Source organism: Canis lupus, chromosome 17, assembly GCF_048164855.1.
Source record: "Canis lupus baileyi chromosome 17, mCanLup2.hap1, whole genome shotgun sequence".
Lineage (NCBI taxonomy): Eukaryota > Metazoa > Chordata > Mammalia > Carnivora > Canidae > Canis > Canis lupus.
Window position 1 is genome coordinate 9312842 of NC_132854.1, and position 20580 is coordinate 9333421.

The 20580-nt window shown below is 41.8% G+C and overlaps 1 protein-coding gene across 4 annotated transcripts in view; it reads right to left on the reverse strand.

Annotated features, from left to right (window-relative positions):
• Positions 1–15879, reverse strand: part of TPP2 (tripeptidyl peptidase 2) — a 70489-nt gene extending 54610 nt beyond the window's left edge. For all 4 annotated transcript variants that reach the window (XR_012009782.1, XR_012009783.1, XM_072782448.1 and 1 more), the window contains exons 1-2: positions 15624–15879; positions 8439–8567 (exon numbers count right to left, since the gene is read on the reverse strand). Coding sequence is in view for 2 of the 4 variants with exons in the window: in XM_072782448.1 (XP_072638549.1) it covers positions 8439–8567; positions 15624–15788 (294 nt within the window). In the remaining 2 variants the exon portion in view is untranslated. The remainder of the gene's footprint in view (positions 1–8438; positions 8568–15623) is intronic.
• Between the last annotated feature and the right edge of the window lie 4701 nt (positions 15880–20580).

Consider the following 20580-nt stretch of genomic DNA (forward strand, 5'->3'; position numbering starts at 1 on the left):
TACTAAAGAAAAAGGTTATTTCATTTCTCTTCTGATGGCTCAACTTGGATGGGCAAGGTTGCATATTACAGCAGTATTTCTAATATTCTAAGGTGCCACTTAGTATCTATCTGGCTTTTCTTCACATCCATACATAAGATGGTTCACCTAAGATATGTTTCATTTATACAATGCTTCATAGTTTATGAATTGCTTTCAACATAGGCTACTTCATTAAACTGCTATAATCTTTAGTTCTCAAGGATCAAGGACATATCACCTCTCCCTTCTCAGAGCTACTTGCCAAACTAGTTGGGAGGAGAAGCAGTTTTTAGACCCTCTCAACAAGACTCAGATTTCCTTTTTTTAAAAATATTTATTTATTTATTATTTATGATAGACATAGAGAGATAGAGAGGCAGAGACACAGGAGGAGGGAGAAGCAGGCTCCATGCCAGGAGCCCGACGTGGGACTCGATCCCGGGACTCCGGGATCGCACCCTGGGCCAAAGGCAGGCACTAAACCACTGAGCCACCCAGGGATCCCAAGACTCAGATTTCCTGTTAAGAAATGCATTCTCTATAATCAACATGGATAATGCCTAGATACTTAAAATAGCTTTTAAGAAAAAGGTTCTATAAAATCATGTTAATTATATATAACATCTTATAATAGTCTTTCTCAATATCTCAAAAGCATTCAAAAGTTTCTAATTAACAGAATGATGTAAAGAGCATGCCCAGTGTACAAATGGAAAAAACAAAGCAATAAAAAGAAATCAAATTGCTTGCCCAAATCACAGGAAGGGTGAAAAGAAAGGTAGAATCTAACTCTATCATGGAGACCAAAAAATTCAGCATAAAGGAAGTGTGACTTAGGTAAGCCTGGCTGTGAATTCAAACTCTGCCACTAACCAGAGGGGACACCCACAGATTCGTATTTCCTCGTGTGTAAAAGGAAGAAAACAATCCTTCCCTACATTATGCTTTGCACAAATGCCCTGAATATCAATCAACTTCACAAATGTCTATCAAGAAAATGTGGAATATTCACACTCTTTGTAATCCCAGGGCCCATAATCATTAAAAACATCTTTCAAATGTGTACAAAGCATAAGGTTGAACTATCAAAAGCCTGCATATGTCAGTAATCATTTCTGAATCAAATGGATGTCTGGAGTATGCAAAATTTCAAATATGTTGGCATATAAACTAGTACTTTTCATTCAAAACTTACCAACCTCTTTTAGAGAACAGAAATTCTTTTTTTTTTTTTTTTGAGAACAGAAATTCTTAACTCTAATGTCCCTGCTATAGCCTGTGACATAACAACAATATGGCACTGCAACAACAAAAAAGTAAGCAGTCACTAGCTGGCAAATTCAAAGACTATTTCATCACAGACATCCTACTACATAGGTTTTGTAACCCTAGGCTAGTGGCAACTTCTTTGTACAAGGAGATTATACAAGGCTGTGAAATGCCAAAGGATTAAATGGAATAACTGATTAACTGCAAGCTAAACAGGTGCTAACATATATTTAACCACAATTCCTTACAGTATATATAACACAATGAAAATAATCCACGAGACATAATTTACATTTAATTATACATGAGATCAAAATCTGCAGGGTCCCCACAACCAGATACTTCTCATATCATCACTACTTATTTTCCTCACAGTAAAGGCAGACTGGTTACAAAAAATTAAACTAAAAAAAAAAAAAATCATAAAATAACTGTTTTAATCATGTTTTAATCTCTTATGTAGCGTTAACCAAATTTGAGTAAAGGTAACTTTATGAGGCAGCTGTGGGATATGTCATTTTGCCTATTTGAGTATTTCATACACATGAACTTATTTGTAGTCTCTTTTATGAATCAAAGCTTTATATTTTGACCATTTTAAGTGGTTACCTTTAAAACTGCTTTATTACATGGGAACTACTGTGAAAATTAATAAAAAAGGAATCTTGGTTTGAATGGAGTCTGGAGGCCAGCAGGGGGTGCTCTCACACCCTAGCGCTCATCAGTTGCAGACCCAGGAAGAGAGGGATCTCACTGATGGATACTAATTTACCACCTGAGCAGCAGGCAGTTTACTCCAAGGGACTTTCTTGTTTGTAACAGCCCCCCATCTTCCACCCTTTCCTCTATAGAAAACAGTGGTCCTCTCCTTTGTTCTGGGTGGGGACTTGCCTATAATTTTGCCACAGGCTGCTTGTATCAGACTGCAATTCTCTGCTATTCCTGAATAAATCCACTTTTGCTGGTAAAATAACTGGCAGTTTTATTTTTAAGATTAATACTACAATGGAATAAGGCTGATTTTTTTGGAGAAAGAGAATCTCTTTCATTACTAATTACATCTCTTTTCCCTAACTCTTTTAAAAAGGGGATGCCTAACGAATTGAACATTTTCTTAAGCCAAATGTCATCATGAGTATTAATGTTCCATTGCAGTAAATTTTTTTTTCCTCTATGTTTCAGCCTTGTCAGCCTCGTGGTACTGCCAGTACACTCCTTTAGCTACCACTGCACCTAAATATAGGGCCAAATTTGGCCAAGTCATTCACTATGCCTGGACTTTTTTTTTTTTTTATATGTAAGAATACTGATGATGTTAAAACCAAAGTCAAGTTGAATGTGGTAGAATTTTAAAAAGCACCAAGCTCCCTTCCAAATGGCTACTAAAATTAGAATAAAGGAGAAAAAAATACCCAAAGGACACAGAGAACTGGAAATGATACTCTAAAGTTGTATCACCCCTATTTTAAAGGTTGCAAAGTAAAAGGAAGCACTGAAAATTTGTAGGGAGATTAGAGAATTTTAATACATGGTGTTGGGGCAACTGGTTTTCGGATGGAAAGGAGAATCCAGGATCCTCTTAGGTTTCAAACCAAGCCTAATCAATTCTGGTGAATTCTAAAACATGAAAAGAAATATGGTAAAAGTTCTTAGAAAATGATAGAGGAACAACAAAAAAATATACAAAAAACAAAACAAAACAAAAGAAAATGAGAGAGGAGAGTATCTTCATGGTCTTGGGGTCAGAAAGGAAGTCTTAAGACATGAAAAGCCCTAATCAAAAAGGCAAAGTCTAATACCCAAACACATTAAATTTAAGGACTTCTACTTATCAAGACACCACAAGTGAAGATAGATGTACAGAATGGGAAAAGACACCTGACACATCTCATCAGAGGACAGGTACTTAGAATGTGTAACGGATACCTACAAATTAGTGAGACACAAGACAACTCAGTAGTGGGACGAAGAGGGCAGACTTGAACAGGCACTTCACAAAAGAGGAAATCCAAATGTCTAACAATATAGAAAAAGCTGCTCAATGGCATTAATAATTTAAAAAACGCAAATTAAAACCACAACGTGATATATCTAGATTCCCACCATACTTGCAAAGATTAAAAAGCCTAAAAATATCAAGTGTTACCCATGCGACTATTACGATTCTTACACACTGCTAGTGGAAATGCATTTTAGTGCAAATAGTTGGCAAATATTTACTGTAAATACTGTTTGGTATCACCTGATCACGCTGTATCTCTATGACTCAGCAATTCCACTCCCAGGTACACATCCTGGAATTATCTATACATATGTGCACAAGATATGGACAAAAGGATGTTCTCTAAAGAGCTGTTAGTGACTCCCAAACTGGAAACAACTGTTCATCAGCAGAACGGACAGAATGTGGTACATACGAACCATGGCATCTTGCATAGCAATGAAATTAAACAAGTCATTACTACATGCAACATCATGGCTGAATGGTAGGAATCTTGCAAGCACCTCATGTAAAATGATACATAAATGAGATCAAATAAAGTTCTCAAATAGGCAAAACTGCACAATATTTTTCATGTATCCACACAGAGGTGGTAAAACCTATAAAGCAAAGCACAGAAGTGACTATCACAAACGTCAAAGTAGGTTGTGATCTGGGAGAACAGGAAACTTCGGAGGTACGACAATATTCTTGGTCTCATCTGGGCAGTGGGTAAAATGGCATTCACTTTATTCATCAAGCTGTACATATGTTTTATGCTCTTTCCTTTATGTCTATACGTTTCACCATAAAAGATTTTGAACTTCTGTTCACTTTTTTGCTTCTATCTGTTCATGGGAGTGTCACCGGGCAAAGTAACTGAACAGCCTAGGAATAGACTCCTTAGAGAAGGAGATTACTGGAATGTTCAAAGCACTTAATTAGCAGTTCATCTTAAACTGGGAGAAGAGTAAGACATTAACCATTAACAGTTTATAGGCTATTTTGAAGAAGCTGAAATACAGATGTTTAATTCACCGTAAAGCATGGTTAAGTCAAAGAAATCTGAACACCTCAGTATGTTGCTGTCCAAAAACTGTGTGCTCAACAGTTCTGAGAGATCCAGCTAGCCAAATTCCAGCAACTAATAACATCTTTCTTTTTAATGAGCGCTGTAAAATTTCTGAACATTGGTACATCCTTGAAAAAAAATCAGCTGAACATGTATGCGGTTATGTCCCATGTACAGATGGAGAAGGAAGCTAACATCAAAGACTGGTGGAAAATCTGTAAAATCCTGACCCCCATCCCACATTCTGCCCAAACCTGACCAGCCAGGCAACTAGACGTTGAAACAGAGGGATGTTGAAATGTTAGCTTTCTAGAGAGGTTCACATAGTAGAGGGGAGGGGTGAGACATAGAGAAGAGTCTGCAAAAGATCCCCCCAGGCACTAGGTGTAAGCCCCTGAACATGGACAGGTTTCTCTTTCTCTCGCCTCAAAGCCCAGGTCAAATACGCTAAGATCCTCTTGGAGGTAACTGAGCATCCCTATGGGAAAAGGTATGCCATACACTGACACCTTTGAGTCTGCCATGACAGCATCATTGCCCTCACTCCAAGACCCTGCCCAAGCAGAGAACACTTCCATCACCTTTATGTGCCTTCCTAAACAAAGGACAGCCAAGACAGCTAGATACCTTGCGGAAAACTCTCAAGTAGAAAGCAGAGCAGAAGGAAGGGAGAAAAGAGGAAGAGAAAGGGAAGAGGGAGGAGGTAAAGAAAAAAGGAAGAGAAGGGAAAGGGGAAGGGAGAATGGGAGGAAGAAGAAGGTGAGTAAAAAGAAGAAACTAGAAAAATTTTAGACAATATCCTCACAGATAAAATGTTGTACACATGACACAAAAATATGCTGAGTCAACACGAACAGAACTGCATTTAAAAAATAATAGGCAAAATGTAACATTCAAGACAAGGGCTAGAAAAGAATATTGAGAAATCTTACAAATCTTTCAGAAAGGAAAAAAACAAAAGCAACGAAGAAAAGGTGGAAAAACAAAAGAAAATTGGAAGATTGGGGCACATGGGTAGCTCAGGCGGTTAAGCCTCTGCCTTCGGCCCAGGTCATGATCAAAGGGTCCTGGGATCGAGCCCAGCATCAGGCTCCCTGCTCAGCGAGAAGTCTGCTTCTTCCCCCCACTCTTCTCCTCCACTCACGCTCTCTATCTCAAATAAATAAATAAGAAAGAAAGAAAGAAAGAAAGAAAGAAAGAAAGAAAGAAAGAAAGAAAGAAAGAAAGAAAGAAAAAGAAAAGAAAGAAAAGAAAGAAAAGAAAAGAAAAGAAAAGAAAAGAAAAGAAAAGAAAAGAAAAGAAAGAAAGAAAGAAAGAAAGAAAGAAAGAAAGAAAGAAAGATTGAAGATCAACTCAAGAGGTCCACTGTCCAATGAACAGGAGTTCCAGATAAAAGAACAGCAAAAACAGTGGGAGGAAGTAACCTGAAACAATACCAGACAACTCAGATGAAGGACATGAAAGGTAAACCCTCTTCTTCCACAGTGCTAATTCTACAGATAAACTCTCAAATCACATAAAAGTTCAAGAAAAAAAATAATAGGATGTTACTTAAAACTTCGAAGATACTGTAATATCAAAGACTAATCTTTTGGTGAGTGGGAATTGGTGGCAAAAGGGAGAGGTAGGACAAGCGACTTAGTTTTTCCTGTTAGAAGCCTTGAAGAAGTATTTGTCTTTTTAAACTATGAAGACATATTGTATACAATTAAAAATAAAATTAAAACCCCCCACTATATTGATGGGTAGAGAATATTTTAGAGCTAAAGAAGTATGTTACCAAATTGAGAAAAGATTTAAATATCAAACTATTAATTTTCTGATCTCATTTCACAGCATATATATGGTATATGTAATTCTACCTTTGAGCACCAGTGATATTATCAGTCCATGTGGTTTATCTAGCGGGGGCTACTATAGCTGCTTAACATAAACAATTGAGGACAATACTTTACAGGATTCTAAATCTGCAGGACTTAGTAGGAGTGTTCCCTAGTTTCCCAGAACAATGTAACTCATAGGAACCCCATGTGTCTCTCTGAAATATACTCTAAATAACAAGGTGTCAACTTGGGGAAGATAGGCAAAACCTTAGAGTAATTCAAATGTACAGAAAACTCATTTCCCTCCAGCCAGTTTACAACCTTTTTTTTTTTTTTTAAAGACATAGAGTGTCTTAGCTTAGGCCCCGTAAGAAAATAAAATAAACTGGGTGGAAAATACCACAAACATCAGAAATTTATTTTCTCACAAAGTTTTGAAGGCTGGGCATGAGACTAGGGTACCAGCATGGTCAGGTTCCAGGGAGACTCTTCCTAACTTGTAGGTACAGCTTTCTCACTGCATCCTCCCAAGGCAGAAAGAAAGCATAGACTAATCCCATCATGAGGGTCAAAACATGTGATTTTTGGGTCAAACAATTCAGTCCCTAACACATGGAAAAGGAAGCAAAACCTGGATGATAATGCCTCCTGTCTGCCTGTATGTAGGCAGATTCTAAGGATGACCCAGGCCATTGTATATTCTTCTCCCCTTATTGAAGGCAGGGCCTCTGACTATTGCCCCTGTGATCGTGATACGGTGAGTAATATAAGAAAGGTGAAGGGATTTTACAGGTACAATTAAGGTCTCTAATCTATGTTTTTAATAAAAAAGGACATTACCCTTGTGACATAATCAAGTGAGCTCCTTAAAAGAGAGACTGGGGCCATCCCAAAGGTCAAAGAGATTCTCCTGCTGGCCTAGAAGCAAGCTGCTGTGAGCTCTACAGTTGCAAGAAAAATGAGTCCTTCCAACAACCATGTGAACTTGGAAGAGGATACCAAGCCTCAGATGAGACCACAGCTCCAACCAACGCCTGATTACAGTCTCATGAGATACTGAACAGAGAGCCACCAAAAGCCATGTCAGATTCCTGACCTATGGAAACAGTAAGATAAAAAACACAGGAATCTATGTGGCTTTAAGCTGCTAATTTTGTTTAACTCATTACGTAGCAGAGAAAACTAATACAATGCCACAACAATCTTAGCCAGAAGACAATACCTAAACATGATTCAGACAGAAGATGGGTAGAGTTCAATACAGCTTTTTAGACATAAACATAAATTCATCTTCCAAACTAATTCTGCTTATTAGTTTAAAAGATAAAGAGTACTAAATCACAATCAAGTTCTTGCCATTGTAAGAAGCTAATTAGCTAACACCTCACCAACTGCTTTTAGTATTCTTATCATTTTTCACCTTAGTTTAACTTTCTACCAAGGTCTTTCTACCAACACAGAGTAACACAAAGCCAGTCACTTAAGTCCAAATTATTAAAGCCTAAATGTTTCATGTTACAAGTTCCCAAAGGGACAGGGAAAGATGAAGACAAAACTACAGTCTGGTCACTTTCCCTGCCTTTCTATCCAAAACTTGAAATTTTTAGAATTTGAAACCACATTGAAAAATACATCCCAATTTTAAGCTCACTATCAAACAAACAAACACCACCGCTGAATTTTTCTAAGACGGCCCCTAATGACCTCCACCCTCCTGGTATTCCTGATATTAGTAAAATCCCGTTTCTCTTAAGCATGTGCTGGATTTCATGGTTCATTTCAACTGAAAACAAAATGGCAGAAGTGATGGGATGTCAATTCCAAGATTAATTTGTACAAAGACCATGGTCTCCACCTTGGGTACTCTCTCTTGGATTAGTCACCTGGAGGGAACACAGGGATACAGTGGGACACAGTCCCATGGAGAAGCACTGAAGCCTATCAATAACCAATTGAGCAAGTTAGCTGAGAACAGACTCCCCTTCCTCACTCAGACTGAGCCTTTGGATGAAACCACAGCCCTGGCCAACAGCAAGATCAGGAGAGCTCTTAAACAGAGGCACCCAGCTAAGTCACACCCAGATTATAGACTCACCAAAACTGTGAGATATTAAATGTTTGTTATTTTAAAACATGAAGTTTCGAGGGTAATCTGTTAAAGAGCAACAGGTAATGAATAACCTACCATCAAATGTAACAAACATTAGGTGCTTTGAGGCAACCAGTATAAAAAAAGGAAAAAAAAATTTGATAAAAAGATAAAAGTTCTAACCTTGAGCACTCTTCCTGAAAGACCGACGATCTCACCATCTTTGGGCTCAACTACTGTAGCAGTATTCACATCACCACTTCCTGTTGTATCAATGATATCAATGATTTTTGGTTTTCCATCAGTTGTAACCTAAAAGTAAGAGATAATTAAAATATAAATCACAGATTTAATTTTTTAGTCCTTAGAAAAGCAATGCCAACCTCCATCTATGTGTACACACATATACCTACCTAAAATATCCTATAAAATATGCATTCATTTTAAAAAGAAAATTGAATTGTTTTAAGCCAAAAAGAGAGACAGATACATACGAAAAATTTAGTCATGGAAAACACTACAAAGTCCTTCAAGTGATCTTATATATTCAGTTAATAAATATTTACTAAGCATTTACTATAGGCCACTCTGTTTTAGGTACTGGGAACACACATAATGATGATCAAGACACAGAAGTCCCTGATCTCATAGATCTTCTGTTCTACTCAGTGAATAAACTATAACATGCCAGATGGTGATAATTACCATGGAGAAAAATTAAGCAGAAGAAAGAGGTAGTGTGGGGGTTTCAACTTTAACTAGGTTGGTCAAGAAAGATTTCACTGAGGGTAACATCTGAGAAAAGATCTGAAGAAGGTGAACTTTGGGCTGGACAAGCACAAAACCTGAGGGAGGAAGCATGCAGTACCATGTAATTATAGGATGCCACACTAGCACTCACATTCAGTGAGTCCAAAGTTCAAACTTAACATTCAAACTTAGTTCTCTCTAGGCTTTGCCATCTCAGGAACTGATACATACCCAGTTGCTCAAACCAGGTTAAAAGTCCTTCTCTGATTCTTTAATTCTAGTTTACTCCTTGCATCGATTCCTTGCATCAAATCTGTCAGGAAGTTGTCTTCATTCTACCTCTAAAATGCAGTTCAAGTCCATCTTCTCCCCTTGATTTTCACCACCACTATGCTGATTCTCCTCCCACCAGCATCCCTTGCCTTCCTAATGCTGATGCTCCTATCAGGTCTCCCAGGGCCCATTCTTGGCCCCCACCAAAAGAATAAAACAAGCTGTAGTATGCGCCAGTTTTCCATGTGGCACCGTGCAACGGATCCCAACGCACTTGCTACAAACGCCTTTGCGTGACCCGGCACTGCCACATACGGTTCTGTACCACACTGGCCTCCTTTCAATTTCTGCCATGTGTCAAACTTTTCCCTGCCTCACAACATTGTATACAGTCCTCCCGCTTGGAATCATCTTTCAGCTGTTTCATCGACATCCCAATCTCATCTTTCAGTTTTCTACTAAAATGTCACCTCTTCAGAAAGGTCTCCCTAATGACCTCTTCTATGGTCCTAAACCTGAACCTTATTCTTCCTCACTGTACCTTGTTTCTTTCCTTCACAGAATTTGTAATTACACAGTTAGCTGATTCTTGATCTATTTCCATTATTAGAAGATAAGCACCATTATTAAAGGGAAGGGCTATGTCTATTTAACTCACCAAATTCCCCCAAACCTAGCAGTGTCTGGGTGGTACTCAACACATATTTAACGACTGAATAACCTGAGACTAAGTTACTTAGCATTAAGAATGATTTTTCCTAAGGCATGGTTTTTGGGCCAGACCACACATTTTCATTTGGGCCATGCTGATAGCTACAGGTAACAGCAGTATTGTATTTTCACACTGCTTTTGTTGGAAAAACCATTTATAGGATCTTTCTAGGCTAGCTTTGCAAAGGGAATCTCTAGCATTCAAGATATATGTACTGAATTATTAGCAAGAAATCAGGCACAGAGACACAAAGACGACTGAAAAAAAGAAGACCCCTCCCATCAAGGGAAAAAAAATGTAATATAAGAAATACCAACAGTGTCACAAAAGCACAAGGTCTTCCAACTCCTGTTCCATCTGGAGAACTCACACTCTAAGATCAAGCTTAGTGTCCCTTTCTGTGTCTTCTCAGGCATAGCTTCCCCTACCCATCCCCAACTGCATGTAGTGTCCTCAAAGCTCCACAGTTAAGTTACCAAAGTGGGGGAGAGGGAAAGTCACCATGTGGAGGAAACAAAGGTGCGCATGTTCTTCTTTACGAGGCAGAAGCAAGAGGGTTCTTGATGGACCCAAAATCTTCCTCCAGTTTAACGTTGCCATAGGAGCACCAGGGGCCAGAAAGGTCTTCCAGGCACAGCTGTTTGGTTTTTCTTTAATGTACAGTAATTTTTAAGCTAGATGCCTACACTAGTAATTAAGTAATATATTCAGGAGACTCAAAATCAAGGTCAAAAAAAAATTACGGTAGAAGTCGTACCAAACTCTGATAAGACTATGATAAAACTTAAATCAGTTACTGATTTTGAAGGGATTGGCTAATTCAGTACATATGTCTTTTATTTTTAGAAATAAAATCATGAAGGAAAATGTAAGAAAATCCAAAATAAAAAATGGAAATAAGAGGAAGCTAATACTCCCCTATAAAATTAAAACTAGCTAAACCATGTTCTAAGAATTTAAGAAAATAACATTTAAAAAAATCAACCCAAATAAGCATGTAATTTGAAAAGCTAGGCCACAGCACTAAGAGCACAATCATGTATCTTTACCTTCTTATTCAATAAGCAAACAACTTCAGTGACTTGAGATCAAGAATCACGAGAGATCACTAACAAGCCAGACATAGATCCCTCATTAAAAACCTCATTAACAGTGTGTGAGCAAAGGAAGAAAGCCTAACGGGATTTAGTGACTTATTTACATCTACTATTGCCACAAGCTTTACTTATTAGTATCTCTCCTACATTAAAAATTCGTATATATGCAGTTTTCTATCTCTGTACCTCTTTCTTCACCATTAGGTAAAGGCAACCACTCCACAGGAGACAGTAAGACAGAAGAGGGAGTTTGGGATTAGGAAAAAGAGGTTTAAAGAAGGCAAACCAGCTGAGGATTTTGCAGTGGAGCTTTGGGAGAAGGAAACTGAACTGCTACCATCAGAATGAAATCCCTCACCTTTGCGGGGGATGAGAGGGCGAGTATATTACATGGCAAAGAGGGACTGAGCCACTGCCAGAGTTGTTAGTACAGCTAAGGTAATGAACCCTGTGTATCGCGGTGGGGCACGGAGAAGTGCTTACAGGGCCAGGCTGGCTGGACAAAACAGAAATTTCCCAAAAGTTTTCTCCAAATGCAAGAATCTGAGTTACTTTGTGTTTCCACTGAATTGATTATGGTTGGGGAGCTGGTGAGGGCAGTGAGCTAGTCATTAAACATTAGAGGATCAGAAGAAAGTGGGGAGGGGAATTTTAAATTATCCTAAACAAAACAAAGTGAATAGTATAAGTATTTGCTTGAAAGTATTCTTTTAAGCAAGGGAAGATATTTCATAAGCAAATACTATTAAGTGACTATTACCCTCAGAATAGTCTGCCATCAGAACCTGACGAACAAATCAGGCTGTGCTTTCAGGAAGCTTACAATCTAACTGGAAAACAAGTTAGTAAAGCGGTAACTGCAACATAGGACGATAAATAAAAAAGGTCAGGACAGTTATCTATGAAATCATATAGAACATAAAACCCAGCTTGGGGGAATCCAGGAAGACTAGCCAAGAGGAAGGTAATAAAAGTCACAATCAACTCCACAGCACCTAATATTACCAACCAATTACATATATATATGATAATTTACTTATTGTACTTATTATTTTAGTAAATGTAAAAATAGAAAAATTTTTATAGAACCGCTTGTAACCTTCCCAAAACCATTTTTTCTCCACGAGGAAATTACATACATTGTACACACATATACACTTTTTTCCACTCTGCAAAAATATTTAATGTTATGAGCATATCTCGTACAAAATCAATCTGGATACATGCTGTCAAAGAATTTCAACTTTGACAGAAAAAAAAGGTTATGTAACAGAAATATTGAAATGAAACATTTTAGGTGCGACGGGGGATCTGAACACATTGCTATGAGAGCAAAAAGGAAAAAAAAGCACCCAATAATTGTTGGTAAGAATTGGGCCTTATTCATCTTGAACCCTCAGATCCTAATACAATGGCAGGCACCCACATGTAAATATATGCTGGGGGTCTCAATTAAATCAGCAGATATCCCAAAAGCTAACAGGGTCAAGACCCAGGTGGGTCTTAAGGAATTAACCAGGAGTTTACAGGTGATGGTGGAAGGCTTGCAGGCAGATTAACTTATGTGTTGAGGAAAGGCCTCAAATGTAGATGAGTGGAAAGGGCGGAATGTTCAAGGAGGAAGCAAAGGGTTAACAGTGGGGTGGACAGAAGTGATGAGGGGACAGTGAGAACCAAGGCACCACGTAGAGGTCAAGCTGGATGTGCAGGGCCACACAAAATTCAAATTTCAGAATTTTTATGCAAAGGCAACTAGGACATCAACATTTTAAAAGTTTTGTTTTGTATTAAACAAGGGTGTTATAGGTGTTTGCTTTCTTCTTTTTTTTTTTTTAATTTTTATTTATTTATGATAGTCACAGAGAGAGAAAGAGAGAGAGGCAGAGACATAGGCAGAGGGAGAAGCAGGCTCCATGCACCTGGAGCCCGATGTGGGATTCGATCCCGGGTCTCCAGGATCGCGCCCTGGGCCAAAGGCAGGCGCCAAACTGCTGCGCCACCCAGGGATCCCAGGTGTTTGCTTTCTTTCTTGCTTTAAGGAAAATAACTGGACAATGTGCAGGATGGAGCAAAAGGAAGATTGGTGGCAGGGAACCAACTGGCTACTGCATATTCTTTCCAGGTCCAGTGCAAAAGTTCCATCTAGGCCCTGAGGCCAGGTCTCACTGACTGCTCCCCCCATACTACCCCCCCCCCCAAACGGTGTTGACATTTGCAGATGGACATCTTTTACTCAACCTTAGGCATCTGGTAGGTGCCTGGATATTTGCTGAGGAAAGACACAATCATTATGTACTTATTACTCCTCTCATCTGCCCACCCTCTACTTATAATAATCCCAGGCAGCTGTCACCAAAGAGCACTGGGCCCAAAGCAATCACAGAATGACACTCTACTGCCTTCTCCCAAGTGTTCATTTGTGCCTTTGCAGACCCCCACTGGCTTTCCAAATGTCCACTTTGGCCTCCTTTTTTCATTCTTTCCTTCCCTTTTATTTCTATCTACCTTCTTATCTTAATGATGTATACACAGATCTACAAAGTTATTTGCTAAAGCAGGAAATGTCTAATGTGGGAAGCCTGGGTGGCTCAGCGGTTGAGCCTTATGCCCAGGGTGTGATCCTGGAGTCCTGGGATCGAGTCCCACACATCGGGCTCCCCACACAAAGCCTGCTTCCCTCTCTGTGTCTCTTGTGAATAAACACATAAAATCTTAAACAAAAAACCCCAAATATCTAACACGTATTTATCCTTCATTTGATTTAAATCCCAGCATAAACTTCTAAATAAACCTGCTCAAAAAAAAAAAAAAAAATTAGTGTTTACTTACCACTTTTCTTGAGCCCTTTAAAAAGTCACATGTAAATAATTTTCTCAATTTTCCTAGCAACACTGTGGCATAACTGCTGTTACTTTGCAGAGAGAAATGGAACAATAAGTGAAGCGGACTGGGAAGTTCTACAAAAGCATTTTTACTGAGACGGTACTCCTCCAAACCCTCCTGATTCTTTTATTATCCTGACAAAAAAGGAGCCAGTAAACACTTACCCCAGCTGTTCTCCTCCCACTTATCCCTATAAAAAGTAAACATACACTACAACAGCATGGAAACGATTACTACTGTGTAATAAAGCCTCAATGAGGTGATAGCTGTCACTGTTGTAAGTCTTCAGAGTTATTAATACAACAGCCAGTTACCACTAGAGGTACCAGGAAGGGACACATCACTTGCTATTCTGATTCACCAAGGCTGTCTGGCTCTGCCAGCCTGAGGTGTGTTGTACTCCAAAGTGCTGCTGAAGAATTCACAGGGGGAAGCGAGCCTCCCGGAGGGATGCAGCACAGTGAGACAGACCGGGTCCCTTTTTGGCCCCCAAGACATCCTAACCCCGGAGAGCGCCACCTCAATTAAGAGAGCAAGCGGACAATAAAAGATCCAAAGGCCAGAGGGTGCTTGGGGGAGGAAGAGAATCATTCAACTCCAGCATCTGGTGTAGAAAGGAGGGTAAGACACACAGAGGAGGGGCTCACAAAAGGAAGACAGCGGCGGACCACAGGATTAGCCAGATTAGGTTTTTTAAGGGACGCATCCTCAACAAATGGTGACATTTTAGGACTGTATTTCGGTAACAGGCTAAGGCGGAATTTACAAAAGTCAAACTCTGAAGACTTGGAATACTTTTAAGCGAGAGACACACACCTTCTAAAGTCACCTTTGGGTACAGTACTTTGAAGATTTCGAAGGTGCCTATGGCAAAATCAATGCATTTTTTTTTTAAACTCGTAATTAAAATACGTCGCCTTACACCTTGAGGCTAAAAAAAAAAAAAAAAACGAACAACAACAAAACCACAGAAGCCTTCAGGTCATAAAGCCTGAAGAGTTCGCCGAAAACAAACTAAATTGGGTTCTTGTGTAAATCAAAGACGAAACCAAGCGTTTCAATGACCCTAAACAAGTCACACTGCAGAAGATGGTCTAAAAATAGAACACGTAAAAACTAGCAGAGGAAACAATTCCGGAAGTTGACCGAGTTATCTTCTTGAAACCCGGCTTTCATGTTAAGGACGGATTCTCCCCCAAAACCAAGCCTCCCGGGCGACAGCGACCGAAACGAAGTTCCGAGAGGTCATTTGCCCCTTCCCTGCCTCCTCCCCACCCCCACCCCCACCCCCACCCGCAATCAAAAATGTAAGAATCCGCGCTTGAAAATCGCAGGCAGGGGCCGCTGCCCGGGCCACGAGGGAGCTGCGGGGGGAAGGGGCCCGAGGGCCCGGGCCCGGCCGCAGCGGGGCAGGAAGGGGATTCGGGGCCAGAGGCGGACCCAGGCGGCCCGGCCGGCCGCGCCAGGCCACCCGCTTTTGTCTGGGCCGGGAGGGCTGCCCTCCAGCCGGAGCCGGCCCCCGCTCGGCCGCACCGCGGGCTTCGGCCTGCGGGGCTCGGCGGCCGCGTCCCCTCCGCGCCCCCGGCCGGCCCAGCCCGCGCCCCGCGCCCCGCGCCCCGCGCCCCGCGCCCGGGCCCTCGGCGGCCGCCGCACCTGCATGCCCGGAGCCCCGGGGTCGACCCCCGTGTCCAGGACTGCGACGAGCACCCCCCGCCCGTCATACTCCGGGTAGCGACAGAGGAAGGAGGCAGCCCCGGTCTCTTTCTTGGGCAGAAGGCCGTGGAAGGGGAAGGGCTCCTCGGCCGCGGCGGTGGCCATGGGCGCAGGCTGGAGGACGAGGAAGAGGCAAACTGCCAGGCTGCGCGCGGACGGGCGGCGCGAGGACACCCCGGCGGCCGCGGGCCTGGGCGGGGGCGGGGGGCGGGGCCGGCCGCCGGCCAATCGCGGCCCGCCAGGGGGCGGCGGCCAATCACGTGCCGCGACGTCAGCCAAAGGCGCCGCTCTCCGGGGCCGGCCCGCAGTGTTGCCCGGGCCGCAAGGAAGGGGGCGGAGCCTGAGTGCGCGGGGCCGGCTTTCGGTGCTCCAGCCTGGGGTCTTCGGGTCTTCGGGAGGCCGGCGCTGGGCGTTGCTTTCAGGTAGAGCACCGGGCTCCGGGCGTGTCCCGGGCGAAGCGCTCCCCGACGGGCGGGGAAGGAAATGTGCCGCCAGCCCGGCGTAGCTGGAGCCCGCGCGGGGCGAGTGATGGTTTCCGCGCTTGGAGCCTTGGACCAAAGTTTTCGGGGTCCCGGGGAAGGGGGCCGAGCCTCGAGCCCCAAGCCCCTGGAGTCGTGGCCTGTCGGCGATGGGCCCGGACGCAGAGTTTTGAAAGACGGTTTTTTGAGTCAGTGCCGTGGGGTTGGTGTCTCCCTGGGCACCCCTTAGGCGCGGCCAGGCCTGGGGGGCAGAGGGTGGGCACAGGCCGGAGCCTCGGGCCGCAGGAAGCGGGTCGCGGCCCTCCGCGGGCCTCGGGGGCAGGAACGGACTCCGAGGCCCGCCCCTCCCGTCCGCATCGCGAACTTACCTTTAGCTTCCCAGATCTCTGCAAACCACCGTTTGGCCCTTTAAATCCAGGTTCCCTCGTTGTTCCTTAAGGTTCACTCCATTATCGAGCCACAACTGGCGGTTTTGCAGATTCACGGTAACTAGCGGCGGCTGCACGCCGCGCTCGTGGCTCTTTAGTGATCTGTGTGTCTATATGCACAGCTGGGTAATCGGAGCCTATTTGTGCCAGAGGTTACTTTGGCAACCTGGCGAGGCTTAGAGGCCCCTTCTCAGCAATGCTTTTATTTTTAAAATGTTTTTAAAAGATTTTCTTTATGCGTGAGAGACACACAGAGAGAGAGGCAGAGACACAGGCAGAGGGAGAAGCAGGCTCCCTGCAGGGAGCCAGGCGTGGGACTCGGCCCCAGGACCCTGGCATCACCCCTGAGCCGAAGGCAGGCGCCCCTGCATCACCGTGATCATCATCATCAGCAGCATGTCCAGTTGAATGTTACTCTTTGATACCTAGTAGTGTCTGTTTATAAAATATCTGAACATATTCAAAGTCATATTCAAAACACGTATTTACCTAAGTTGTACACCCAACATGGGGCTTGAATGCACCACCCCAACAGCAAAAGTCAGTGGCAGGGTCTACGGGCTGAGCCAGCCAGGTACCCCCAAAATACATCTAAAACCAGTCATTTTACATCACTATTTCTCTATAATTTTTTTTTCATTCTATGGTGTTTTCTCCTAATGAAATCCACGTTTATAATGGAAAGTCAGTGACCACTTATGATCTAAAAGGTGTGTGTTAAAATTTAATTTTAAACGTTTTCCTGGAATGAAAGTATGAATCTTTTTCTTTTGGATTAAGTTATCTTTTAATAACTAGAAAGTTGATCAAATCACTGTGGATAAATCTTAAACTTTGATGACAAATTGCTGAACAAAAGTCATTTAAAATGTACCTTTCAAAAAGACGGGTGAGATGCATGTTACTGGGCTGTGTGATTATAAAGATGGTTTTGCTGCCAATGTTCCAAATCGTCCCTTTGTTTGATGCCCCAAAGGCTACTTCGCCTGGAGACACTGCACAATAGTAAGATGATTTTTGCACCAAAAAGTGGTAGACCCAGATGTGACAGGTTGCAAAGGAGAGTAAGTATATCCTTGCACCATATGCACATCTTCAAGCAGATACACTTAGAAAAGAGTAGATATGGGATGCCTGGGTGACTCAGCGGTTGAGCGGCTGCCTATGGCTCAGTGGGTGATCCCAGGGTCCTTGATCGCGTCCAACATCGGACTCCTTGTAGGGAGCCTACCTCTCCCTCTGCCTACGTCTCTGTCTCTCTCGGTGTGTCTCTCATGAATGAATTTTTAAAAAAATTTAAAGAGTAGATATGACATTAAATGTCTAGATATTGATCGTGTTGAAATTATGACATTTGTACCACAGTAATAATCACTATTTCATATAACCCCTAAAATCACTTTAACTCAAAATGGAGTCCTTTATTCTTTGTTTTCAAACCATAGTATCCACGCTCTGTGTTTACATTCTTTCCTCCTTTGCTCTAAGGACCTTCTCAGCTAAGAAGAATCTTTCAATGCTGAGTCAGTCTGCAAAACTTGACAAACAGCTTGACAGTTCTTTGGATATGGGAAGGAAATAAGTAGAGGATACTAGAGGGAACAATGAAGGTACAGATAAATAAAACAAGGACTGAGGAATGAGAGGAGGAGGAAGAGGCAGGGGAGGAGGGGACACAATAGAGTCAGACAAAGGTGTCACTTACCCTATCTGGGGCAGATTAATAGGCTGGACCCATGAAACCCTCCCACATAGCATTGTTCGTAGCAGGATGTGCAGAGCCAGGTGCTCTTGACGCACCTCCCTTCCGCATCCCCTGCCCATTTGAGCCTGCAAGTCAGTGCAAAGGGGCCGCGAGAGGCAATAAGCTTCCCACGAGTCACCTTTTTGCAGCGATTGTGGTGCCACCTCATTTAGACAATATTTGTTAGTCAAGTTTCCAAAGCCGTGTAGAGATTTTGGAAGCATCCACCTTGTCCTGGCTGCTGGGTTTTGAAATCCTGTGCAACATTTGCCATGAGGCTGCTCCTCCCAGGGCCCCAAACTTGGGGTGCCAGAAAAACATGTTTGACTTAGGATTCCAATTAAAGGCTGATCCTAATGATGATCCTGAATATCCTGACTTGAGCAAGAGAGGCAGATAATATTCTAGTAAAAGCACTTAGAAGTTAAGGGACTCTAGGACTAGTTCTGCTACTAATCAGCTTCATGACTACCAAGACCTCAAGGTCCTCAACTATCAATCTGAGGGTTTTATCAGAACGAAATGTGAAAAAGTATCTCCCACAGTGGCAATAAATAAATGCTGTTAGTACAGTGTTGCTGGTATGCAGTAAAGATTCAGTGTACTAGGCCTGATCATCTCATTTGACATCCTACTTGATAGATTCGGACTTAGATAAGGTAGACAAAGTGATTTTTTCCCCCAAAGGATTAGCTTTCAAGAACTTGTTTTTAAAAATCAATTTAGCATATAGTAAAACCTTAAAGCCTGTTTCCTTGAGATAAAGAGATCGGTTTGTGAAATTGTGAAACATAATATGGACAGATAGGTTTTTACTATTTCTAGGACTTAATTTTTTTTTTTTTTAAGAAAACATATCTCCAGGGATGCCTGGGTGGCTCGGTGGTTGAGCATCTGCCTTCGGCCTCAGGTCATGATCCCGGGGTCCTCGGATCGAGTTCTGCATCGGGCTCCCCACATGGAGCCTGCTTCTCCCTCTGCCTATATCTCTGCCTCTCTCTCTGTGTGTCTCTCATGAATAAGTAAATAAAAAATCTTTAAAAAGAAAATATATCTCTAATCTTATTGAACTATTCCTTTTTCTTTAATAAGAGAATAAAAATGGAGAACAGCTTATAATAATCTGTGTGTATGTGTGTATGCCTGTGCACCCACATATACCGGGGTGGTAGCATTTTGAGGGCCAAACTGATAATTCTCTGAACAGTCTTCTGAAACTGACTAAAATATTCTGGGAAAAAAAAAGATTTTCAATGAATCATAAAGCGTGTTTAGCTCTTCTGGGCTAGCTTTGGGGAATATAAAAGGCATCAAGAAGAAAGTAAGAAGGAAGAGACTTTAAAAAAATTAAAGTCTTTGTTAATTAACTGAGTCCCTAAAGCTTTTGAACACATATTTGTTAGGTTAAGACAAAGAGTTGAACAGAAGTACATCATATGGATAATACTTACATACTCAAAGTCAGGAAGCAGTTACCACAGGAAGTTGAAAGAAAAGTTTCCTCAACAGGTGTCTCCAAACTGATCTGAATCATCCAGTGCTCTTGTTTTTTTTTTTTTTTTTAATTTTTTTTTTAATTTTTATTTTTTCAGTGCTCTTGTTAAAAATGACAATTACCTGGCATCTACCTCCAACTCATTGAGTCAGAATGTTTAGCAGGGGATACCCATGAGAATTTGTGTTTTTAACAAAGATCCAGGTAATTCTTTTTTATCAGGGATGTTTGGGAAACTACTCTTCTGTACGGACTTGCCTACACTGCTCTAAGATAGCTCTGTAGTACAGAGAATTAAAACAGAAAAGTTTCTTTAAGATGTTTTATTCGACTAGGTAGAGTGCTAATCATCAATGTATTGCTTCTCAGGTTCAAACCCACCCTGCTCTGCTTTGCTTTGTGATACAGTAGCTGGGCCCCAGAAGTAAGTATCGCATACTGATTGCCATAGTTTTGAGCTTGGCCAGATTTCTGTGTTTCTGGTCTCCGTGCTAAGTCCTCCCATCTTCTTAACCCATTAGGATTAGGATTTTTCCCCCCACCTTTCAAAAGGTACATTCAAGGACCTCCACACTGCTAACCTATCTTTTTACTTGACAATTATCAGCAGTATTCAACACAGCTGAATGCTGCTTCCTCCTTGACAGACTGGTTTTCAAAACAAACCTTTGGTTTTATCCCCCTTGTTTTCTGGTTTCTCTGTGTGTCTCCTTTGTTGGTTCCTCTTTTTCTCCTGACCTCTGGTTTAAAG